The sequence below is a fragment of the Alligator mississippiensis genome, chromosome 6 (assembly GCF_030867095.1).
Source record: "Alligator mississippiensis isolate rAllMis1 chromosome 6, rAllMis1, whole genome shotgun sequence".
Taxonomy (NCBI): domain Eukaryota; kingdom Metazoa; phylum Chordata; order Crocodylia; family Alligatoridae; genus Alligator; species Alligator mississippiensis.
Genome location: NC_081829.1, coordinates 49,151,911 through 49,178,289, shown reverse-complemented (window position 1 = coordinate 49,178,289; position 26,379 = coordinate 49,151,911). Strand labels below are relative to the sequence as shown.

At 39.4% G+C, this 26,379-nt stretch overlaps 1 protein-coding gene across 4 annotated transcripts in view; it reads right to left on the bottom strand.

Annotated features, from left to right (window-relative positions):
• Positions 1–909: 909 nt before the first annotated feature.
• ARID5B (AT-rich interaction domain 5B) overlaps positions 910–26,379 on the bottom strand; it is a 176,051-nt gene continuing 150,581 nt past the window's right edge. For all 4 annotated transcript variants that reach the window (XM_014610140.3, XM_059729867.1, XM_006273081.4 and 1 more), the window contains 2 exons: positions 12,989–13,187; positions 910–6,987 (listed from right to left, as the gene is read on the bottom strand). In XM_014610140.3, the coding sequence (XP_014465626.1) occupies positions 4,825–6,987; positions 12,989–13,187 (2,362 nt within the window). In that variant the 3' untranslated portion in view covers positions 910–4,824. The remainder of the gene's footprint in view (positions 6,988–12,988; positions 13,188–26,379) is intronic.

Below are 26,379 nucleotides of genomic sequence, written 5' to 3'. Positions count from 1 at the left end.
CCAAATGGCTTTAACCATACAGTGGCACACAGCAAATGATACTGAATCCCTAGCATGAAGCAGCATCAGTACTCAGAAGCTCATTTTTGCTAGTTGCTGGGAATTTACAGGGCTGGGGCAGGGTGGGGGGACAAGGGAGAAGTGTCTTATGTACACAGAGTGAAATGTACCCCAGTTCTAAGGCTCATGAAATCATTTAAGCTAATAAACTGTAAGCATAATGATTAGAAAAAGCTTTGAGCAGGACCATACAAATGGCCAAAAGCACTGGGGTGTATTTGCTCTTAATGCTGATGAGATTTGGTATATAGCTGGGATAGAAATACGTTCTGTAAATACACTGAAGGAAATGATCTTCCCAGCCAGCAAGGATGGGAATATAACCATGTACTGGCATTTTTCATTAAGAGAGTTTTCTTAGAGACCCACCAAGATTCATGGCATCAGCTGGGAATATAACTAATGTGAGTTTTAGTTAGAAGTTGTTTACTGTGATCAACAAAATCTCTGGCTCGGTTCTGACTCTGAAATCGTTATTCTTGGTTGAGCCAAGAACAGATTCCAGCCTGAGTCTGCAGTTCTGGCAGTTGGAGAAATCCTGCTCTGAGGTGCAAATGGAGTAAATTTTCTATGGAAGCCACTGGCTGAGCATGAAGGTTATCAAGTCAAAGGCTATTTTTATAGTTAGCCTGACCATAGCCACATTTTAATAAGAGGACACAGAGGGACACTGGGGAGGCCTATCTCCTCCTCCCCAAGCAAACTTGCATTTCTTTAAACTAATCATTTGCAGGGAGGGATATTTTCTCTAGAGAAGCCAATATAAAAGGGTTGAAAGGTCAGAGAGGATAATATGTAATCCCTTGTGATAAGAGCTGTTTACAGAACTAGTAATCAAACACAAAAGGGGACAGATAGTAACATTTTTTATTAAATATTACAGTGGATCAAAAAGTACAAAATATCTTTTGCCTGCTATGTGATTGGGAAACTATTGGCACATAATACAGTATCAAAAGCATTAATAAGTACAATTTGGAAAACATACAAAAATTGAGTGTTTATAGTTGGCTCAGCTTTATGTCTGGTAGTGTTTAAACTAATGCAAAGGTTACTCAATAACCTTTTAAACAGGAAACTATATAATATTACTGGGCCTTTTTGCTATATACAAATAATCACCTTACAGAGCATATAGGCTACATAACTTGAATCACAAAAAGTATACAATATTTACAACAAAAGAAAGTTAAAAAAGTATGAACAGCTAGTAGAGTATGCTGCCATTATTAGAATATATTTAAAACTATGGGGTAGGGGGAAAACAAGTGAAATATCAACCACATTTACAGCAAACATCTTTGTAAGTGCTGACAGTTGTTTCAATGTAGTGGGCCTCGTGTACATGAAATACTTTGCATTTCTCATTAAAGTCATGACAGTTGTAAAATCAGATCAGTGACTTGGTTGCCCACTACCAGAAAGGTGACCATATAGAACAATGAGTAAACAGAAATGAACTGTTCTCTTTGAAGGCACATGACAGAAAATGGTTTTGTGACCACCTAGAAACTTCCATTAGACACATCAACAAAGTAAGATACAGTACTGAAGGACTCATGCACCAATTCATTAAGTTGTAAAGTCAATAGTCTGAACAAATGACTTTGTATGCTCTGATACAAATGGGAACTTAACTTGTCAAGAAACTAAATAAATAAAACAGATCTGTTGCAAAAAGCAGTCTTTACAAATGTTAATCTTTTCCAGAACTATATTTTATTAAGAAATTCAGTTAGGTTCTATTTTTAGTTTCTGTTTCCTAAAGTCAAACTCCATCTGTAACCAGAAGTTTCATGGATGTTTTTGCTGGGTATTTTTTTTTAAATCTCACAACCTTTAGAATCTCAAATGAATCCTGAGCATAGTACATTTGAATTGCAACATTTTCTAGAACTGGTTCTTGGTAAATAGTTTTATGACTCTATTGCCAATTAGATTCCACAGTTTCCTTTGCAAACCTACCAATGACAAAGGTTTGATTGCACAAAGAAAGGCTTGTGCAATTGTATTCAATAATAAGGCCCCTTGAACTCAAACAATGCAAACAAAGCCCCATTTAAGACATTTTTAAAAAGTAGTCCTCAGCCAATAGAGAATTAAATAGTCTTTTGAAAGATTTCCAAGATTTCTGTTAAGAGTTTTTAAACAAATAATGCACTGCTTCTATTGGGGGGTTTATGCCATCATTTCTTTTTATTTGTCCTGATGTTTTCCCCAGCATATTATGAGCTTCCCCACACAGAAACAGCTAGTTTCCTCATGGAACAAATGAAGAAACTCTCCCAGTTCTGCACTGTGTTATCATTGTTTTAAAATGCTGTGATCAAATTCCAAAATGACGTAATCAAAAGTGAAATCAGAGACTTGTAAACAAATGCATGATTCCAGGGTGTGCAAGTTATCCTAAACAAGGGCATGAAGTGTTTGGTTTGCTGGTTAAATGGCAGGCATATTATTTGTGTTTACTTTCCCCATAACCCTTGACTCTTATGTGATTCAGGTCTAGTGCAACTTTACTAGAGATGCCCTCTATGCCATGGCCTCTGAGCAATCAAATTCATAATTTCATTTTCTCTACAGTTTGTAGAACTGTAGAAAACTGCATTAGCACATTCATTTTGTAAATTCTATTAGCCTGTTTATCAATCAGTTAAATACAGTTTTACCACGGGAATATAAAGTATTTAATTGAAGACACGGGAACAGTTGATGACTATATTATTCTGGTTTCCACCTTTGGATATTACATATGCTATATTATATATCATATTTGGCTTCATATCATGGGAAATTATAATGAGATGCATAGCATGCAAGGTATTACTTAGTAGTTTCCATTCTTGTTTTTAACAGCTTTGATTACTTTGTATCTATATTGTAATTGAGATGTTCAAATCATAACTATTTTTCACAGTGTCAGATACCACCGTTACACTACTCCATATCCATTTTTTTTTTAGCTTCAGGGTAGTAATGTCCTTCAAAGTGAACATACAGCCATAGGAAAGGTCTTTTGTTATGAAAACCCAGTGCCTTCACTCATAGACTTTTAACATTCAGAAATTATTCTCAGGGACACAGACTAGTTCCCAGCATGTGTACAGAGGGCCCACTGCAAAAGGTTCATAGGTCATATATCCCTTTGAGAGGCAATGGACTAGATTTACAGCTAGGGCAAAGAACCTCCCTTGATTGCAGGTAGCCATGAAGATGTACCCCAGCTAAGAATCTAGCACCATGAATGGGGTTTCCACTGTATTAGATCTCTACATGCAAGTGAATTCTGCTTTCTATGAATGACAAAGATTGGGCTGGCTTAGTGACCCATTGTTCACACTGAACCTGAACTTTGGGCTGCTTTTTAGTAGAGGAGTCCATCACTAGCCCATCTCTGTTTTGAGGTAAAGGACCCATAAAACCTGTAATTAAAATAAATGCTGTTCGTGTTTTAATATTTGAAATTCTTGATGTATTCTCACTGGATGCTTATCTTGCTGGGATCCTATGACCCCAGCTGACGTCCTGCCCTTTGGGCGGGGGGCTGGACTCGATGATCTTCCGAGGTCCCTTCCAGCCCTAATGTCTATGAAATCTATGAAACCACAAATCTGTCTTCTGGATGCACTTGTTATTCAGCAGCTTGTTGCCAGTGAGGTTTTGTTATTTAAAATTTCTCTGGTATGCAGGAGGGTTTCATAGCCTAGGAACTGGTAAGTATATAATTCTGAAGAAATTCACAGACCATGGTATGGCAAAGTAAAATTTCTGTGGTCAGTAAAGCACTGTAGGAGCCATCACAACAACACCAGTGAGAGTGGCAGGTGCTCAGCACCTTTCAGGATCAGACCAGAGAAAAAGGAACTTTGTTTGCATCATTGCACCATTGTATTATCTACAGTATGTTTATGTCGGTTAAGATTCATCTGAACCAGTTGCCTCAGTTTGTAAACAATAATGTTGCCAAACACAGACAAAAAAGCTGCTCAAAAATATAAGAACTGGAAAAATTACAAACATATACAAAAAAACTAGGACAGCCACAGACTTTTAAAAAGTTGCAGATAAAAGGATCTTGTTTAATTAAAAAAAAAAAAAGACGCAGAATATACTGGACAAACAAAACTTAATTACGTTATAAATTATGTTACTGAATGCGACACTGGTAGTTTATGAAGAGGGTATGTACAGTCAAATTAAACAGTGTTTACTTTTCTGTTCTAATAGTGTTAAAAGGAAAAAAAATCTATTGCAATTTGACTATACTTAATTGCATTGATTGAACGTTTAAGTCAGGAAAAATTACCTCCCACTCCCTCCAAAAAAAAGCACATCTAATGACTGTATGCATTTCCTGCCTTGTTCTCCTTTTCAGATTCATCACGAGTTCTTGCCTGTTTTGAAACATGCTAATGGCCCTGATTCTATGCTCACTCAATACAACTACAAATGTTGATGCTGACCTCAGCGAGACCAGGTTCAAGTCCTAAAATTCCATTGGCTTGCTCTAATCTTTTGCTCTCCAGATATGTGAATCCTCTCAGAAAACTAGTATGCCAAATGAAATGGTTTGGGAAATAGATGTGGAAGCCAGAATTAAGAACCAAAAAGTAGGAGTGTCGGTTAAGTATGAAGCACCTAGCTAGGTGGGATGAGACTGCATACTGGTTAACAAAAATACTGATTTCTAATTCTGCAAGACATTATCACAGGGAAAGGAATGTAGCTAACTTAACATTTTTTTCAGACACTTTTAAGGGGGCTTTACAGTTTTGTGCTAGGATGTACAGAAGACAGCTGAGAAGGTGGAAAGGCAGCTTGAGGATTTATAGCAGCTAAAGGATAAATGCTGTTGTGCAAAAGGTCACCATATGAACTTCCTACAGGTGTTGCTGCAGCTAAGTGTCTATAGAGGTGCTGAGAATTTGCAGGGGATGTAAGAAATTGTCTTTGCACCATGAAGGAATGAAGAGCCAAAGGCTGCATTAGGGGGGAAAGCACGGTCTGATTTTTCAAGTACTGCAAAGGATGAGAGTATCCAGCTGGGAGGCGATTGTTCAGCCCTGCACACAGGGTTCCTGGGTACAAGCCTGTGAAGATAGGGCTGGAAAGGGGAAATTTGTGGCTTTCCAACATGCTGCCAGAATGAAGACCGTGCACTGATTTGCTGCCTTCGCCCTCATGATCGGCAGTCTTTTCTTTTGTAGATGCCTCCTTGGGTAAGTGCAGAGGAGAGACAGCTCGGATTTTTTTTTCAATAATGACCTTGTCCAAATCCTCCGGGCTCCGTTTCAAAGGCCGAGCTGCTCCAATGGTTTGGGGGCTAGTTTTGCGGCTCATAACGGGATGGACCATCCCCTCCATCTTTCTCAAATTCTCAAGCCTCTGATTCTGCTGCTTTCCGGATCTGTGAAGGGATTCACCATGCTTTTTAGATGCTGCCATGGTCATTGGAGAAACGCGGCAGGCTTTGGGATTACAGTCTATGCTCAAAGCCTGGCTGCTTGCAACTTGGAACTGGGAAATACTTTTGCTTTCTTGCTGCCCCACTGATGAATGGGGGAGGCTGGATCCAGGAGCCTTAACAGTCTGTTTGTGTATGCTCTTTGGAAGACTCAAGTCTGTTGGCTGATCATCTGAAGAGGCTTCCACTACAGTCTTTTTTTCTTGCTGATGCAAAGATGGGTGATAATTTAAATGTAGCTTGTCTTGGTGTTTGTGTTGAGTAAAAGTAGAAATATTTTCCGAATCTCTGAACATGTCCCGGGGGAGGTACTTTGATGTCTGTTCATTATTAAGGTGGTGTTCTGTATGCCTATAAAGACTGTGCAGATGAGGAGATGAATAAAAATCTGCCAAGAAACTGGGCACATGGGAATGCTGCAGTACCCTTTTCTCACTCATTTTATCTTTGGAGTCCTGGAGATCTAGCTTCGGTATGTACGATTCAGCAAGAGAGTTGAGGTGATGTTTAGAAAAATCACAACGCTGAGGATCTGGTTTGCTTAATATGTCATGCCTAAATACTTCATTAATAGATTTCCTTTCTTCTGAAATCTTGCTTTTAAAACTCTGTACGTGTTGTATTACTGATGGTCTATTAACTGCTACAGAATCAGAATTGGGAGTGTGGGGAGCCTGTGCTGTACTTGAAGATAGTTCATCTCTATTGTTTAATTTCTTTTTGCTAATCAAAGGTGGAGGTGAACCATAAGGATAGCTACATGACAGAGCTGCCCCACTGACCTGAGACAGAAGTTTTTTCTTTGCCAGTGGTGACATGATGCCTGGATTACCCTTCGAATAGAGTAGTGGTGTGTAACTAAAACTGGGATCATCATGAACGGAACCGGGCAGCTCCTTTTCTTTGAACATATCAAAATTCTGTACCACGAGAACTTTAGGGGTTTGCTTTAGTGCATTATGTATATCTTCATTTCCTAACTGATCCACTTTCACCGTGCAGTTTGCAATGTAATCAGCCATCTCTGGCAATTTATCATCTTCCATGTCGTTTTGACTTGGTAACTGTACTTGTATTGCAGGGAAACCATGAATGGGTGTTTCTGGAGGCTCCTTTTCTAAGCTGTCTGTAAAACCATGTGCCCTTTGTTCTGGCTTTGTGTCATCCAGGGCATTTGGTGGGGTGTGTAACTGCTTGTTGACAGTGGCATCCAATGTGGTGTCTTGTTCAGGGGGTACAGCAATAGTAGAAAATGAGGATGAGTGCTGAACATCCTCCTGGGCTGTATCGTTGTTTGAAGTACTTTCCATCAAGTCCTCCTTCTCCAGGGAGCCCAGCCCTGCTGCCTCTGGTAAGAGAGGCTGGTGCCCTTCAACATGCTTCTTCATCTCTCCCACTTCAGGAGGCTCAGATAAACCTTTCTGGTCTGAAATTTCTTGATCCTTCTCTTGGTCTGATGAGACCTAATAAAATATTTCAATAGACAACAATAAGAATGTGGTATGTGTTGACTGATTGTTTATAAAATGAAATACAGGTAAACAGTGGCTGCTTTTTGGAAATATACTTGTCACTCATCCTGCTGAAATGTGAAAGCTTTAATACCACATATCAGACTTAAGCAAAGAACTCCCAGAAACAAAGTGGCCCAGAAACATGAAATATACCTATCTCTGTGTTCGTGTCTAAATAAGAAGCATCCAGATAGCAGAAGTTTGTAACCTGCTTTAAAAGAATTGGATCAGCTGGTGATTTGACCAGTTAATTTAATGCTGCAGTTGTCTTGTTTTAAAAATCAATTATCTGAAAGGATAATAGTGGTTTTCACAACACAATTGAGAAAGATATAAAACCTTCCCTCAATAGCCAAATCCACCTTAAGAAGCTATAAATGAGTCCTGGTTAGCATTTCTTATAATGACTAGATTTCCAATATAATCCCTTCAGTGATTACAGAATGGATCAGTCGCATTTGGTTCTACATTAAAATATCAAAATTATATAAATGAAATATTATGGATCTTTGCAAATCTGCAAATCACAGTTAGTTTAACTAGGACATAATTTTTAATTAAAAGATTAAAAGTAAGTTGTCAACATTCAGAGTGAGTGTGTGTGTGTAGTATTACAAACGCAGCTTTTATAAGTTATATTCAATGAAACTGCAGCTCTTTATGCTTCTCCATTAATAAAGCATGTGTGCACAATTCACACTATTCATTCCATTATGTAGACAAATGAACTGTGACCCTGAAGGTCATTATAATGTTGCATTTGTGATACAGGTGACTGACAACCCTTTTCAAAATTGCTGTCATTCACCTCTGACATGCCTTAGCAGAAGAAAGTCATAAAACAGCAGCATTGTGTGAGCCCTTTAATAATATTATTTTTTCTTTCTTTCTTAGTTGTAAAGATAAGATGCATCAAGAAAGTTATTATCTAAATGCTGCATTATGGTCTGTCATGTGAGGGAGGAACGTATGTAAAAAATTACAACTATCTTAAAGATTTATTTCTTCACAGCTGCTTTTAAATATTCCTGTGTTGGGTTTTTCTATTAGTTACAGTGTCTGTTAGTCATTGTAACAATTTTTTTTAACTAATAGCTGCCTTTTTCAATCCAAATACCATCATTAGTCCTTCACAAAGTACTATCACTGGTCTCTTGAGCTTATACAATTACAGGAAAATACCAGACAGATGAGCAAAGCAGGAAAAAAGGACAAATCATATTTAATAACTCTACATTCTGCTCTTTGTTTCTGCTAAGCAATAGTTTGATTGAAGTTTTTGCTATTTTAAAGAAGTGCTCTGTTGGAGGCTAATAACATTTTGTCCTGTATTTGGTTACACTGGGCAACTGGACTTTAACAGAACAAAGAAGAGAATAAAACTGAGTTAAACTGTAACACATTAACTCTGTCTTTTCCTAGGGATGTCTATGTGTAACTCCCACTTCTATCCAGGCGAGTGGTGAAAGTGCAGTTGGAAGGATTGCACTCAGACCATACTGACTTTGATGTTACAAATAAATTAAAACCAAATTCTGCCCCAGAACACTGCCTTCCTATCAGAAAGCCAGCCTCCTGATATGGTGGAGTTTAACTTCCCCCAGATCAGGAAGATCCAAAGGGATATTCAAGTTAGCAGAGCTGTGTATTAGGGCTGTGCGAAATGGCACCATTCCATTGCGCCTTCAGTTTCAATGGTTCAATGCAACAGCGTTCTGTTTTGAATTTCATTTCTAGTCAAAACAGCTGTTCTGTTCCATTCCGTCGAAATGGAAAGGCTCCACCTCCTCCCCCGATCACAGTGTGGGGAGTGGGAGTGAGCCCAGCTGGGCTGACTCTCCGTCCCCTCTCCCGATTGCAGTGCGGGGGGTGGAAGTGAGCCCAGCTGGGCTGACTCTCTGCCCCTACTCCCGATTGCAGTGTTGGGGGGGGTGGGAGGAGCCCAGCTGGGCTGACTCTCTGCCCCCCACCCCCGACTGCAGCGCGGGGGGTGAAAATGAGCACAGCTGGGTTGACTCTCTTCCCCTGCTCCTAATCGCAACGTGAGGGGTGGAAGTGAGCACAGCTGGGCTGACTCTCCACTTCCCCACAACTGCAGTGTGGGGGTGGGAGTGAGCTGAGCTGGGCTGACTCTCTACCCCACCACCCGATTGCAGAGCAGGGGTAGGAGTGAGCTGAGCTGGGCTGACTCTCTGCCCCACCCAATCGCAGTGCGGGGGGGTGGGAGTGAGCGCAGCTGGGCTGACTCTCCACCGCCCACGTCTCCCCCCACTGGATCACAGAGCTGAGCTGGGGAACTGAGCCAGGATCAGTTCCCTTCTCCCGCACTGTTATCGGCTTCTGGCAGCGGGAGATGGGGAGAGCTATGGCCGTGCTCACTGCTGGTGCCCTGGTTCTCCCCTGTCTCTCACTGCTGGCTTTGAAACTTGAGATGTTTTGAAACTTTTGAAACATTTCAAAAGTTTTGAAATGTTTTGACTAGTTTTATTTTGTTTTGAGGCTGTTTTGAAGCCCTTCATTTTGATTTGATTTCACTGTTTCGAGCTTGAAATTATTCAAAACAGTGTCGAATTGAAACAGCTGGCAAAATTTTGCACAGCCCTACTGTCTATGCAGAACCTCTGAACCTGTTTTGGGTCTCCAGGGAACCCAGGCTTCCCAACACCTTAAGATGTGCTACTTGGCCCCTCCCCTAGCCAAAATTACACCCAGAATGCGGCCTATAACAGGGCCCTAACATACCATATTTTCTCATTAACATTCAACATGCCTGCAACTGATGCAAAGCCTCCTACTCTAATTCTTTCTCCATCCCTCCTGCTTCTCTAGCCTTGGACACCATTATAGCTAAACTTGGCTCTCCATGAGCTTTAAGTACAGCTAAGCTTTCCTTTCCCATGTCAGATCCCGGGGGCATGATTTAGGAGCCTCTGGCCTAAAACTCTCACCATCTAAACAGCACAGATTGCCTTTGTAGCTATGGACATGCTAGTGACTCCTGATGTGGAAAACCCTTCATTTAAGTAGTTACCTAGAATCTGTGCAGTTGTATTGACTCTGACCAGATTCTAAAGATGAAGTCTATTAAATAATTTATCCACCTAATAGTGGGTCCCTTAAGAATATCATGGAAAGGGAGTCCTCCCCATTTTGCACAATGTGGATGCACTGTTTATTGACAGCTGGGAGAAAAACAGGATGTACAAGGGCTCCAGGTGCTAAATCTTGAGCAGAGCTGCTATAAACAAGTGTCCTCCTTCAGTACCCACATTGGGTATTCGGCCCATCCAGCCTAAGGATAATTAGCATATGTACACAGCCAATCTGCACATGTTTATGGGGGATGATGTCCCCCAGTACTGCTTCATAAATAGTATTGGCTGTTGGGTTTCTCTGTTAGTATTAAAAACATCCAAGTTATAATCAGACAGGAGAGAATAATTTTGATACAGGAGATAAAATATTACAGTAGATAACAACTCTTACTGTGCATTTTAATGTCTGTACTCTGCTGCTTTTCAGCAGGTTTTTGATATGTAGTACTAAGAACTCTTTCTCCACACAAAAATAACTTCAGTTTAAGTAGCAGGAAGTTTGAGTACAAACGAACAAAAGCAAAGAAATTCAAAGTTAAGACTGACACTCTATTGCTGGCTTGTTACGTTGTGCTTAGCAGTACATATGGTATGTAACATAACTCACTGATCCGAGACCCCAGCAATAATAACTAAGTAAGCACAAAGGGATAAATGAGGAATGGAATGCAAGCCTTAACTCTGAATTTCATTGCTTTAGGCAATTTGTGTCACAACCCTGCAGTTGCTTAAGCAGGTTTGTGTGTACTCTCTCCTTTATGTATTTTTAACTTGTAGTGAAGTTTGTCTACAAAGTTTCCTCCTTTAACATTAAAATAAAAGGGAAGGTCTCTCTGTGAAGGGTTGATATGTTCAGACTTTTATGCTCTGTGGATCAAGTCATTTTAAATACGTATTCTAAACCAGGTAGTTTCTTCTTGGTCCCATTGTAAATCTGAGTTTTGGAGAGGGGGAATTGGAGGGGAAGTGTGGGGGGTTGGCAAAGGGAGTTAACATAATTATAACAATTTACTCTATTTGAAGCCTTGCATTTGAGGTCTCAGCTACATGGAGATTTATCAACTTCACTATTTTTAAGCCACAGAAAGAAGAATTCTTGGTAGCTGTATCAAAACAGATTTTTCAAACCACTTAAATACAGTTCATATACATGTGCCAGACAGTAATGGCATCAGAGGAACTACTATGGTCTGTTGACTACATAATGGATGTTATAAATGTTTTTTAAATGCTTATTTTCACACTATACTTGTCTGTCACAGTACATTTTGCAATGTGTAGTACATTTCAACAGCATTGCATGCTTGAGAATAGGCGTGTGTTTCAAAAGAAAGTTCTTAAGTAATGTAAGTGCACAAGCCCCATTGATTTTTTTTTGTCACTCTACAGATTCTGAAAATTCAATGTAATGTGCACATTAGTAGACAGCATTATTTCCATATATATATGAGTTCAACTGAGTCCTTAGGTCTATCTTATTACAGGCCCATCTTCTTATAGGCCCTAATCATATAAGGAATAGGGGTGTGTGAAGTGGGCCATATTTGATTTGGATTTGTATTCAGCCTGATTTGGGGGACAATAATTCAATTCGCTGATTTGGATCACTGTCCCAATTCAATTCAGCAGACACTGAATCTGAAGATTCAGATTCTGATCTGGAGAATCAGCAATTTGGCCATGGACACAGCTTTATATGTTTTGTCGACTTACCTTGAGGTACCAGGCATAGCTCGTGAACGCTGAGATGGTAGGGTGGATGGAGCATCTCACAGGAGTGTGGGGGGTGGGGGTCCCCCACATGCTCCACAGTGGACCCAGAAGTGGACTGGAAGTACTTCTGGTCTACTTCCAGGTCTGCTGCCAAACTCACGGCTCCCGCCCTCCCTGTGCTCCCGTGGAATGCTCCATCCGCCCCACTATCTCAGTGTTCACAAGCTGCGCCTGGTACCTTGAGGTAAGTAGAAAAAACATATAAAGCTGTGTCTATGGACAAATTGTCGAATCTCTCTGAATCAAATCAGAAGCTTCTGATTTGATTTGGAGAGATTAATGGGACTCCTGATTCAATTCAGGTTCGGAGATTCTGCTGCCGAATCGAGCCAAATCTACTCTGAAACGAATCAGCGACTGAAGCTTTGCACAGCCCTAATACGCAACTCCACAAGGGATGGGCTCTGTATTGAGCCCTACCTATGGTACCAAGTCTTGGCAGGGGAATCTGTCAATGTGAAGCAGCTTGAAGAATAGAGGACTATAGAAGATTCCCATTGACTTTATTGGGTAATTTGTCTGAATAGTTACTATAAGAGCTGTGCCCCTTTTATTTTTGGTTTCAATCCAAAGCAGATTTTTAGACCTATTTAAAATCCAGGAAAACTTTTTTTTAAAATAGAAATGAGAATGCATCCATTTGTGTAATAGTGCTGCTATAGAAGTTGCTATTAAAATTTGGTAATACTTACCACAGCATTATCAATGGTATTACAGGTCCTCTAACCCTGTACTTAAATTAGGAAATAACTGTGGTAGCTGCATAGCTTCCTGTTGGCAATTGTTGACTTTTTAATGGTGACCACTTCATAATACAATGAACAGAAACTGCACCTCTTACATCCAGTCTTGGTATCCTGCTACCACTTCTACACAGTATGGAACTCACTGGTCCCTGTTTATAGTCCAGCATAATCACAACACACAGGGACATCACAATTGGATTTCAGCTACTGAGCAAACTGAAAAGCCAATTATTTTTGTAATTCTCAAGTTTAAATGATATATTTTATCACTGGATTTTAAGTGATTCAAACAATACATTTTTAATTGAAAAGTTACAAAGAGGGAAAGCAACTAACCTCAGCTGCATCTTGGGGTTTCTGTGCATTATCTTTTTCTTTCTTACTCTTTTGGTTTTCATTTTTGATGCGTTTTGTTCCAGCCACTTTTGTTTTAGTTTCCCCCTCCTGGGAACTGATATCCTGCTTCCGAGGTTTCAATGGAGGCAGTGGCTTATCTTCTTCTCCTTTAATAAATCTTTCATATGGCAGGATTAATCTAAAGGATTAAGGAACAAACAATTGATCAGTTTTTGCAATTCTAGCAAAGAAGAAAAATGTATCAGCTATGAACAGTTTATTTAATAAATCAATTTTTTCTATGACATAAAAGCAATTTTGTAAACTTGCCCTAAATATTTAAGCTCAAGTATGATAAATCAACTTACCTGGCAAGATCCACAGTTGGTATAAATTGATGTGGCTTCATTGATATCAATAGAGCTGTGTTGGTTTATGAAGCTACATTGATATACCATCTGAGGATCTAGCCTACAGTGTTTTAGGTTGATTTCATAGTCAACCTTTTCTTTTAATTTTCTCTGCCTACTCACAATCTTATGGAGTGAATGCCAGTAACACAGGATAAAGATGAAGAAAAACTTGATAGCACATATAGGTACTTGCAGTCTGGTAGGACACATTTGGGTTGTATATAAATTTGTCTGAAGACTGGAAACTTGGTAGAGAGGAGAGGAGACATGATTTTCCCCAACTTATAAGGATTGGTGCAGAAGAGTTATACTAGCTCTTTCTGATAGATCTGTAAAGTGAAAGTTACGTTGACCCTTGCACTAGGTTATTTTTGCCTATAGAAGGACAAGAGATTTGGGGGAGCTGCTAATGAAGGGACAGCAAAGAAAATTAAGGGGATTTAAAAATGAAAGAATTTTAATTGTGGAACTTTCTTGAACAAAGTGTATAAAATCGTTTTAAAAAAAAAACACACATCAAACAGTGTGAGTTTTAATCTATCTGTTTTTTCTTCTCAATGTAGCTCTTGATCTGAAAGGAAAAATAACTGATGTAATTAAAAGGGATGGATTGCATTACAATCTCAGTTTCAACTTCAGTGATTAAAGTTTTTATAATGCATTTGGTATGATTAATGACTCACTGTGGGATTAATGCAAGGCTCTGACTTTAAAAATATGAACTTTAATGCAGCAAACATAATTTGTCTATAAAAAAAAGACAAGTTGACTCTATGAAGAAAATGTACTTTGCTTATAAACAACATAAATCTGTTCAAATACTGGGAATCCTTAATTATCTTTAATCTAAGACTCCAAGGCAAAAAACTCTTTGGTTCAGATATTCGTTTGTTATCCTAGAATCTGTTTCTAACCATGCAATTTTGATTTAAATACTTAGATGTTCAAACACGGTTTGGACTTCAGAGAACAGAAATTAGATTGCTTGTGATCATAATATTTCACATTTTAATAAAATACAACATAAATTATGTTAAAATATAAAGCTAATTTATGCCATATTAGAAACAAAATTCATTAACTGAGCATGCTCTGACATGGTATGTGCAAAGAGGCGTGAATAATACTTTCTAGCCCTGAATTTGGCAGCGCTCCAGTAATGAAGCTAAGCAGAGCCCACAGGGAATATTCATCTTCAGATCCCATTACAAACTGAGTTTAAACATGTTACAGCTGCTAAAACTGGAAACTGCTCCCTCTGTGCAGACTTAGCAAAATAATATATAGTTGCCAAATACCTGCTTCCCACTGTAATATTACAGTTAATGTTTATATAATAAAAAACATAACTAAGCAGAATAAGAAAAAAATAATCTTGTTCATACTTGAGGTGGCCAAATTTCATTTATCAAGCACAAATATTCATGAACCACTTAACATCTCCCTGTGCTATGTGCACTGCTTGGGACTTTATACGAGAGAGGTAAGTTTTGGTTTCATACAGGGCAATATTTATATCTTTCTGCCATGTGTAAATATTTAAAATTACATTTAATAAAAACACATTTTATTGCAATAATTGCTAGCCCTGCAACTGGATTGTTTGACTTTGTTTTGTTTCCATGGGAACATGCCATCCTTTTGAAATCTACATATTCCATCAGTAAATGTTTCAATAGCTGTTCCTAGCTCTAAATGAGATAAAGATCATACTGTACCACTAGTGGTCCTTTTAATAAAAGATACTGTGTGATTAACCTTCTGGTTAAAGCAGAAATGGGAACAAGGCTGGGACTGACAAGATTAATCACTGTTAGCATTCTTTCTATGGATCCTTTTATGGTAATTTCTGACAAAAAGCTTCTCCTCTTTGTTGCAATACACCACACCAGAACTCATTAGATTTGGTACTAATTAGTAACCATGGCTTAAATTTCCTGTTATAATCTTTAGAGTTCATGTGGGAGTAAAACATTTTCATTTTAGTTATTTTTCACTGAGCTCAGCAGTTGGCAATAAGACAGCAGTAAAAATACATTTCACATAGCTGGTCAAAGGCCTAGAGCCAACAGCAGGAAATCTGGAATTAAATGTTTCTTGTATCTGGAAAGAGGCATGACTAAGGTAAAACTGAATCAAAACACAAGGATGGCTTGTTCTAGGATTTTTTTTTCTTTTTAAATAAAGGCCAATGCTCGGCTGCTTCTCTAGAGTACAAAGATAATTTTTAGAGGGTGGGGGAGAGAAAAAAGGAAGTATGCATGAATATGCACTGTGAGGCTCTAGGGATTAACATGAAGCCTAACACCATGAACAATTGCTGCTTCATATAGAGATTTCCGTTTGTTACAATTTTCACTGAATGTTTTTTCAGTTATCCTGTCATGGTACAACACAATTACCCACAGGATATGATCTTATCATTTGATTATTAGACGTTTTTATAGTACAAGAGTAATAAAGCTAATATAGTTTTCAGAACATTTTAAACATGCAGCTAATATGCCATCAACACATAATGTACTTAGCCAATTTAAGGTCATCATTGCCCAACACAGGAAGAATGTGGTTCTCTATTATACAAATAGCTTAGCAGAATGTAACATGTTCGAAACTAGCACATGATTTTTGTTAAATATTTGCAGCACAGCTAAGATTTAATCAATCCTTATACAAGTGTGGGTAAAGACAACATTCAAAAATACAACTGAATACCTAGAATACATTAAAATTTGGGAACAACAGGCATATTTTCAGTTGCTTGGAAGCAGAGCTGTGTTTTCTGGGGGAAGTACCAACTATTTATAAGAAAAATTAAAGGAATATTTTGTGCTCTAAAGGATATTTGCCTCTAAAGCAGAGCAAATAATAGGGTCTTTATCATGATCAAGATTCCAATATTAAGATTAATAAAATGTATTATTTATAAGTCAATTAACATAAACAGAAAATTTAAGCAGCAGTGTATTAAAAAAATCTTTCCACAGGCAGCAGATTTTTAGCAGCATGAGGTTTTTTTTCTTGGAATAAAACAAGAATAACATTTTCCAGCCAAGGGCAGAAACAGTAGGGGAGTCTTTGCGTCTCTGCTATCACAGAGCTTCTTATTAAATTCAGTCACTGTGAAAAGCAAGACTTTTTTTTTTTTAAATAAAGACAACTTAAAATCAATACAAGTTAGATTAACAAATCAGGACTATACTAATCCTGATTTATTACAATTGGTGATATTAAGTTTAATCACGTATAAATTGCTATTCTAAAGAGATTTTGCTTTTCTAAGTCTTGAATTAAGTAATGGTGCAGAGTGTACTGAGTTTTTAGATCTGCATCGTCTCATATTATGAAAAATTCAATGTACTTCTCTGCAACAAATGTCAGAGGTCAGCAAATCTATTACAGTAATGCAAGTAATCTGGCTTTCTGCCAACCTTTTTTCTGAAAAACACTGAAGCAGATAATTTTATATTTACAAATTCTAAAATCCTCCAGGGACTGCATCTCTTTCCCGACAAAAAGCAGAAACTTCAAATTAGAGAAATGTATTTCACGGTATATCAAACATGTCTGCATCATTAGCATTTCATAAAAGACAAAAAAGCCCTTAATCTTGATTAGTCAACATTTTTCCCAACCATAGAAAAAATAAGGTAAAATCGAATATGAACCAGTATCCACTACATTTTCAAATACCGACTGTACAGAATGACTGACTTTTTTGCCAGACTGCTTCACAGGATGTATGAATGCATCTCTACTTATAGACAAAAATAATTCTTACAGTAATGTAAAAGGTCTGACAAACCCAGATAGAGAAAGGAAATTCAATGCTAAGCATGCCAAGTTCCCTCTTTAATTCTCCCTACCATGCATGGGTATTGCAGTGACCATATGTACAGTGCATGATGCTCTATCCACAGGCTGCATAAGGTGAGTTAAGGGCAGGAAGGCAGTTTGGAGTGATGAATTCACAACTGCCACTGTTTCTACATAGTTCACTTCTGTATTAATTTTTTTTCATTCTTTCTTTGGCAGCACAAAATGTGTCTCCTAATGTCTCCCACTCAACATCATATTGTTTTCTCAAGTGCTCCAGACTCAACATACTAATGTAAAAAAATGGAAACTCTGTATATTTTTGAAATGATTTAATGCATCATTTATATACTGCCAGTAGTTTAATTTTTGGTTAAGAGATTTGAAGATGGAAATTCAAAGGCAGAAAAAGAAAGACATTTGAACAGTATGTTATGTACTTGTGGAACTCATTGCCACTGGATGTAACTGAGGCCCAAGGCTTACTAAGATTCAAAAAAGGCTTTGACATTTATATAGATTACAAGAGTATTCATGGTTACATTAGAGATAATTTAAAAATTCTGAGTAGATACATAAAACATCATGTTTCATTCAGAGAATAAAGCAATCAAAGAAGCTTCCCTTTTGGGCAGGTTATTCCACATAAGTCCAATATAGAGATTTTTGCACCTTCTACTGAAGCACCTGCTCAGAGCTGCTCACAGAGGCAAGACATACTGGACACCAGGGACCATCTGTCTGATTTATTACAGCAACTGCTGTCTTCCTAAAATAAAACTCCCATCCCATCATTAACAATACCAACAGGGTACAGAACATGGATCTGAGTTCAGATATTAGATTTTTAAAAATTTAATACTACCTATTTGTCATTCTACACAATACATTCATTAAGCTTATACTATAGTGAAGGACCTAAAAACACAATAATACTTAACACTGCCAGCTCTGAATTCCTCTGACCTGATTCTATCCCTTAGGACAGTGATTTCCAACCAAGGTGCCACAACACCCTGGGATGTCTGGAGATCTTTGCAAGGGTGCTGTGAGATGCCATAAGGTGTTAACAAACATGGCTCACAAGACAAACTCAAGTGTGCAAACATAATTCACAAGATAAACCTAGTGATTTTTAATGGGAATCCATAGTATTAAAAACATTCTGACCCACTGTGGTATTGGAGTCTTTTGCAACAGAATTGCTCTATTATTTTTATGTAGTGGAAAAAACAAGTGAAAACAAAGAGCTGGTATTTTCCAAGGAGTGGCTTGAGTCTAACAAGAGGTGTCTTGACTCTAAAAATGTTAAGAAGCACTCCCTTTGGAAGCCATTGACAAAATATGCATTTTTTCGATTGGACTCTCCGTGGTCTCACTGAAAGGTGTTTGATGCTTTAAAAAAAAAAATTATGCCCTTATAAAGGGAAACATATGAAGTAGCGCTATCACCAATGGCAGAGGAGCAAGCCACCACTTCAGCTGGAGGTTTTGTCACAGGATAGTTATAAGCTTTCTAGGAACAGAGAGGAATTTTGACCCAAGTATCCAATGGCTGAGGACATCTATTCAGAAGAGGCAGGGGTAGGAGAATAGCCAAAACCTGAGGTCCATTCTTTGTTTCTAGAGTAGGGAAATAAAATATATTTGGGAAATCAGTAACATATTCCAAAAAAGCCTGATTTCATTTGTAGTGTGTTGTATAATCCAGGGGTTACTAAAGCAAGCATGCACTTCTTTGTATAGTGTACAATAGCAATAGGGTCATTTGTCTGAAGTACAAAACTGGCATGTATTTTATCAGCAAAGAAAAAATATATTTGAGTTCAATTTTGTTCCCAAATAACTGTCTTCCCTTAATGAAATGGGAGAGCACACAAAGCAACAGCAAACTCTCCCTGTGCCTGAAGAAGGGTGTTTGTACTCCAAAGCTTGCAAAGAACAATTTTCCAACTATTTAGTTGGTCTAAAAAAAGATGTCACATTTACCCAAAGAACCCTGTCTGCCTATGTCCTTAGACCAACACAGCTACAACCAACAATCTTAACAAAATGGCTCTTTCATCTTTTCATCAACAACATGCCTTACAGCCTGCTCGACATGCAACTGGGTAATGAGAATACTCACACTGCTGAAAGATGGGAACTGTACAGGTATAGGAGAATTCAAATATATTTAGTTTTAAGTATACTGGAAAATAGTGATAGTACAAACACAGGTGTTGATTGAACTGAATGGCCTGAAGATAGAAGTTTAGGAGCTCAATCTTGTAGACCCACATGTCTGTGGAAAGCCAAATCCTCTTTGTAGACACCACTCAATGGAAGGGGAGAGGGAATGGCCGATGGAGTCACAGTGATTATGGAAGAGGGTCATTCCCCAGGCTACTTGCCAGAAATCACCTTTGCTTTTGCTGTGAATGTCTGTTTCCCCAATAAACAGAAATGTGTTTAGCTAATGGAACCACACAATTGTTGATCTTCAATTACTGACTGCCTTCTTCAATGGTTGCCTGCCTGTGAGACTCGGGACATGTTGTGGAACACAGTTTTGCAATAGGTGGTCCCTCTAATCCTGCCCCTTTTGCTTTGGAAGATGTACCCTCCTCCACTGCATGCAGCTGGAGAGATGAAGGATAAATGCAGCCATTTAGGGACACCTCTGCATTAGGAAAGAAGGGACCTGAGCCACTTTCTGACAGAAGAACTCAAGAAAGGAATGAGTCAGAAAGGAGCTCATTTTCTAGCTCCTGGAGGGCAGGGAATGAACTCCCTTTAGAATGGTAGAGGTTCCTCCCTCTACTGTGTCCACCTCACACTAAAGTAAGGTGGAAAAGGTAGAGGACACCTTGGGTCAATCTCTGCTTCAGTAGTGTAACTAAAGGAGGGCAACTGGGGCAGCAGTTTTAGGTGTTGCCTTTGTTGAAAGTTATAAAAATAGTTGAGACTGCAGGGGTAGCTGATTGACACTGCAGTAGCTGATGCTGCCCAAGGCATGGACCTGATTGGCTATTAGGCGTGTGCAAAGCAGGCCCTATTCGATTAGGATTCGGCCTGAATCGGGGACAGTGATTCAATTCGTTGATTCGGATCGCTGTCCCTGATTCGATTCAGCCGAATCCATATCTGAAGATTTGATTCTGATTTGGAGAATCAGCAACTTGGACATAGACACAGCTTTAAATGTTTTTTTCCAGACAACCTTGAGGTAGCAGAGCAGCTCATGAATGTTGTGATGCTGGGGAGACAGAGCATCCCACAGGAGTTCAGGGGGGCCCCTCATGTGCTCAGTGGTGAACCTGGAAGTGGACCAGAAGTACTTCTAGTCCATTTCCGGGTCTGCTGGGGAGTGTGCTGGTCCGCCCCCCAATGCCCCCCTGGCTTAGCGATTGGCCACAGGGGGACCCCAGGTGCCCCCCCAGACCCGGGAGGCACCAGTCACTGAGCTAGGAGGCATGGGGGGGGGGGGCCCAGCGTGCTCCCCAGCAGACCTGAAAGTGGCTCTGGTCCACTTCTGGGTCTGCTGCCAAGTGCACTGGAAAGCCCCCCATGCTCCTGTGGGACATTCTATGCATCCCAGCATCGCAGCATTCACAAGCCCCTGCTACCTAAAGGTACGTAGAAAAAACATTTACAGTTGTCTCTATGTCAGAATCGCTGAATCTTTCCGAATCTCTCCAAATTGATTTGGATGGTTCCGATTCGTTTTGGAGAGATTAAAGGATCCTCTGATTTGATTCAGATTTGGAGATTCAGCCGCTGAATCGGGCCGAATCTCTGCCAAACTGAATCAGGGACTGAAGGTTCACAAAGCCCTATTGGCTAGGCCTCTGCTCTGCACACCCCCACTTGGGGCAATACAATCTCTTAGGGAGGTACACAAAATGAAAACCACATCTTAGGCATGTTCACTTGCCCTTTTGGGTAGGGGCCGGAGGCACAACGGATGAGATGAACATCTTCCCTCTTCACACATTAAGCAATCTGTCCTTAAACACTGGGAAAGATAGTTCTCCTATCAGATACACTAACTTGTAAACTGTTCCTATTGACTTTAATGCTGGGCAGTAAGTCTCCAAAGCTGCAAAACAAGTCTCAAATAAGTTTTGCAAAAACACAGTGTTCTCAGATGTTTTGAATAGATGGCTAAGGAGCTACTTTAATGGTAAACAATTGCATTCTTTTGTCATCTGATACTTTATTTTTTTATTTTTTTGGTGAGGGGACATGCTTTTTGAATTTTCAATAGTTCCTTTGTTAAAGCATCTGTTACTCACATAATTAAAAAGATGTTTGTTCAGTGGCATGCTTGAGAGTACAGTTATTTAATCTAAATGATAAAGCCCAGAGGACAGAAAATTATAAGTAGAAACCTCTTGTTATTTATCAAAAAGAAAAGGGGCTAAAACACCTAATATATCCTTTAAGTTTAAGTTTATGCCTGATGGAAATCTATGGATACAATTCGTAACTTGCAAGCTTTCTCAGAGGCTGTTACTTAGAGGAAAATAGAAGGATGAAAACAAAAATAAAACCACAAAGTTCATATGACAAGAAAATTGGCTGTTTGGCATTTTTTTTGGAGGGGGGGGTGTTAAACAAAAAGCTAGCTGTAGTTTACAGCATGACAGAACACATTATTAATTTTTGCCTTGGGATGTTTTCACACTTAACAATGTAAACCCAAACCTTCTATTAATTACTTGTTTTAAAGACATCTATAAACATTTCTATGTAGATGCTAGATTTTTCAAGCTAGAGGACTAGCTGCTCTTTCTGACAGAATTCTGTTGAAATGTCCACACTTTACCAAGTTATCTAAACACTGTACTTCAGGAAAACCACACAGCATTTGCATGGAATGCTAAATGCTCTTACATATTGAATTACTTCACAATATCCTTAGGTCATGAAAGCTTTACAGCAGTTAAAAAGAAAGCATTTAAAGGCCTTAGTTTAACCTGATATGTTTCTGGTAGAATAAGATGGGTTTTTTTATTTAGTTTTTGTGAATTAAATTTGGAAGGAAAAACCCTCTCGGGTCCTCCTCCCTATCTCATGCTATCCCTAGTTTAGGCCATTCTCCCTAACCCATGCTAAATTCTAATATCTCACACATTTTTTTTTTGCATAAGTATGTTAATCTAGCATGTGTTACAGGTGGTCAGATACTATTGTGACAAAAACAGCATAAAAAACTAGATTGCAAAGTTAATACCCTATTTCTCAAAATATTGAGTACATCTTTCCTTTTGGAGCAAGAAGAGCTAATTAGGGGTGTGTGAACTGACCTCTCAATTCTTTTCCAGAGTCTCAGCTTTCATTAAAAAAAAAAAAAAAATCTCTAGCTGTTATGGTTCCAGAGAACACTTTCCAAATGTGAAACAAGTATAACTGATGCTAATTCATCTGTCAATGATGGTACTTCAAGCGTCACCCTTGTTAACTATTTCACTGCTCATAAAAGCATGTGAAAAAGTCAGAGTATCATATGATTATCTATTCCAGAATTTCTCAAATTGCATGTGCATGTAATTTCTGTAGAGATTGCTATAGGGAAAACCAAGTTGTGTATACACACCTATATGGTCCCATAAGGTTTTTATTTCCTCATATTTTATTTTTTCATTGCATTTTGAGCTTCTGAATGTCACACGGGTTTGGGTTTTTTTTGGTAATGCCGATGATAAATTCATAGTATGTATGTAGGCAGACAAGGTTCCTTGGGTGAATTTGATATCTTTTATTAGACCAACCCAAATGGTTGGAGAATAGTTATTAAGCAAGCTTTCGGGTTCAAAAACCCTTCGTCAGGCTAAGGACGCTGCAGCAGTTGGTGTGTGCTCTTCCTGGATGGAATGAAAAGTAAACAAGCCAGGGGCTGGGCTGGGCTGGGCTGGGCAGTCAGTTGCCAGGCAGATTGTAATGTATCAAAAATCCAATGTCTATGTTTAGTCCCTGATCTCTAGTATCCAGCAGGTTGATGAAATGGAGCTCATAGGCTCGTCTCTGGGATGTGTTGTGTAAATTTCCCTTGAGGATCAGGACTGAGAGATTGGAGAGAGAGTGGCCCTCCTGTGAGAAATGTGCCCCCACCGGTAATTGGGTGTTTCTGTCTTTGATGGATTTCCGGTGTGCGTTCATTCTGGTGCGCAGTTGTTGTCTGGTCTCTCCTACGTATCTTCCATCAGGGCATTTGGTGCATTGGATGAGGTATACTACATTCCTGGAGGTGCAGCTGTAAGATCCAGGGATGCTGATGGCTCTGTTGTGGGGTGTAGTAATAGTGGAGGTGGTGGAGATGTGGGGGCAGGTTTTGCATTTCTTGTCCTGGCACAGTCTGGATCCTTTTGGTGTGTTCTGGGGCTGAGGAAGTTTGCTTCTTGTGATGAGGTTGGCGAGGTTCGGTGCTTGTCTGAAGGCTAGGATGGGTGGCTCTGGGAAGATTTTTTTTAAGAATAGGGTCTTTTTCTAATATGGGTTGCAATTTTTTGAGGATTTTCCGTATAGGTTCAAGGGATGGGTGATAGGTCATAACCAGCGGTGTGCGATTTGTGGGTGTTTTTCTTCTGTACTGCAGCAGTTCTTCACGTGGTATCCAGGTGGCTCTTTCAAACGTGCGATCTACCTCTCTGGAGCAGTGTCCTTGCTGGGTGAAAGCCTTTTTAAGATTGGTGAGGTGGCAATCCCGGGTGTTCTCTTCAGTACAGATGCGGTGGTATCTGAGGGCTTGGCTGTATATCACAGCTTTTTTGGTGTGTTTCGGGTGATTGCTGGTTTTGTGCAGATATGTGTGTTGGTCTGTGGGTTTCTTGTATACTGTGGTCTGTATTTTACCCTTCTGGATACTGATCATTGTGTCTAAAAAGGGGATGTTGGTGCTGGAGTATTCTAAAGAAAGTCGGATGGAGGGATGGTGACTGTTGAATTTCTGGTGGAACTCAATTAGAGATTCCTGGTTCTCACTCCAAATGATGAAGATGTCATCGATATATCATAAGTACAGCAAGGGTTTGATGGTGCAGTTCTTGAGGAAGTCTTCTTCCAGGTGGCTCATAAAAAGGTTGGCATCCTGTGGGGCCATTTTAGTGCCCATAGCTGTTCCCATCGTCTGGAGGAAGTGTTGATTATTAAAAGTGAAATTGTTGTGTGTGAGGGTGAAGTGTATAAGCTCAGTGATATCTTTGGGTCTGTATTCTGGGTTGTAATCTTGTTCCTGTAGATATGTAAGGCAGGCATGGATGCCATCCTGGTGTGGGATGTTGGTGTATAGGCTGGTAACGTCCATGGTGGCTAGGAGTGTGTTGCTGGGAAGGTGGTCTATGTTTTTAAGTTTCCGTAGCAAGTCTGTGGTGTCTTGGACAAAACTTGCTCTGTGGGTGACAAGCGGTTTTAGGATGGATTCAACAAAACCTGATATTTCTTCAGTTAGGGTCCCATGGTTGGATATGATAGGTCTGCCAGGGTTCCCTTGTTTGTGGATTTTAGGGAGCATGTAAAAAGCCCCTGGGTTAGGTAGTGGGGGGATCAAGGTCTGTAGGTTTTCTTGTAATCTCGGTGGAAATGATTTGATGGTATTGTTGAGTTTTTTGGTGAAAAGGGGAGTAGGATCTTCTTGTAGTTCTTTGTAGTAGGTGGTGTCAGAGAGCTGTCTCTTGGCTTCCTTTATGTAATCCTCACGGTTTAGGATGACTATGGCTCCTCCTTTATCTGCTGGTTTTATTACTATTTGGTGGTTTTTGAACCCAAAAGCTTGCTTAATAACTATTCTCCAACCATTTGGGTTGGTCTAATAAAAGATATCAAATTCACCCAAGGAACCTTGTCTGTCTATATCCTTAGACCAACATGGCTACAACCTAAACCCCTGCAACATGGAAGATATCGAATTCAGCCGTCTGAAATGGAAACTGTACAACATGAAAAAGAAAGAAGCCAGACTCAACAGCGACATATATTTTCTAAGCCTTTGCAAGAAACACAACTTCATTCCCTGAGGACTAAACATCTACAATCCCCTGACTACTACACACAACTCCAAATATGCTGCACAGCTATGCATAAGAACTTCAGAGAAAATTAGAAATCATCTACTTCACCTACTCTACTCCAAAAGAGACCAACTCAGGAAGGAAATCGTCATACACTACAACAACTTAAAAGATAGAAATCCAGGCATGTTCCCTGACAATATACAGCAGATACAAAGAGACTACGAAAAACTTTCTACAGCATTCATCCTACATAAAAAGAAGAAATGGGACAAATTACTCCAAGAACAAGCTCCCCAGCCACAAAACAACCATCAGAGGAACAACACCAACACCTTACGACCTTCCAACCTCAGACTTGATGGAACTGCAAGCAGCAACCAACCCGCAAATATTATCAATCTCTCCACACACACGCTTACCAAAACTGAAAAATCTGTCCTTTCTAAAGGCCTAAATTTCTGTCCAGAAAAATACCCTAATAAAATACTTCAATGTGGAGAACTAGAAGAATTCTTCCGACGCCTGCGCCTCAAAGAATATTTCCACGACCACACTGAACCCACTCCCAACGACAACTCATCCTCTGACAACATTCAAGAAAAGATCAATGCCAAAAAACCGAAAAAAACATCAGATTGGACACCTCGCAGTGGACGAAACCCTAACCTTGACTGCTACATTGACTACTTCAGGGAAAGAATGAACAATGAAATAATCAGCAACACGCGCCACCACAACAACCTCTCTCTACCAGAGAAAAAGGCCATAGAATCTCTAAGATCTAACCACCAAATAGTAATAAAACCAGCAGATAAAGGAGGAGCCATAGTCATCCTAAACCGTGAGGATTACATAAAGGAAGCCAAGAGACAGCTCTCTGACACCACCTACTACAAAGAACTACAAGAAGATCCTACTCCCCTTTTCACCAAAAAACTCAACAATACCATCAAATCATTTCCACCGAGATTACAAGAAAAACTACAGACCTTGATCCCCCCACTACCTAACCCAGGGGCTTTTTACATGCTCCCTAAAATCCACAAACAAGGGAACCCTGGCAGACCTATTATATCCAACCATGGGACCCTAACTGAAGAAATATCAGGTTTTGTTGAATCCATCCTAAAACCGCTTGTCACCCACAGAGCAAGTTTTGTCCAAAACA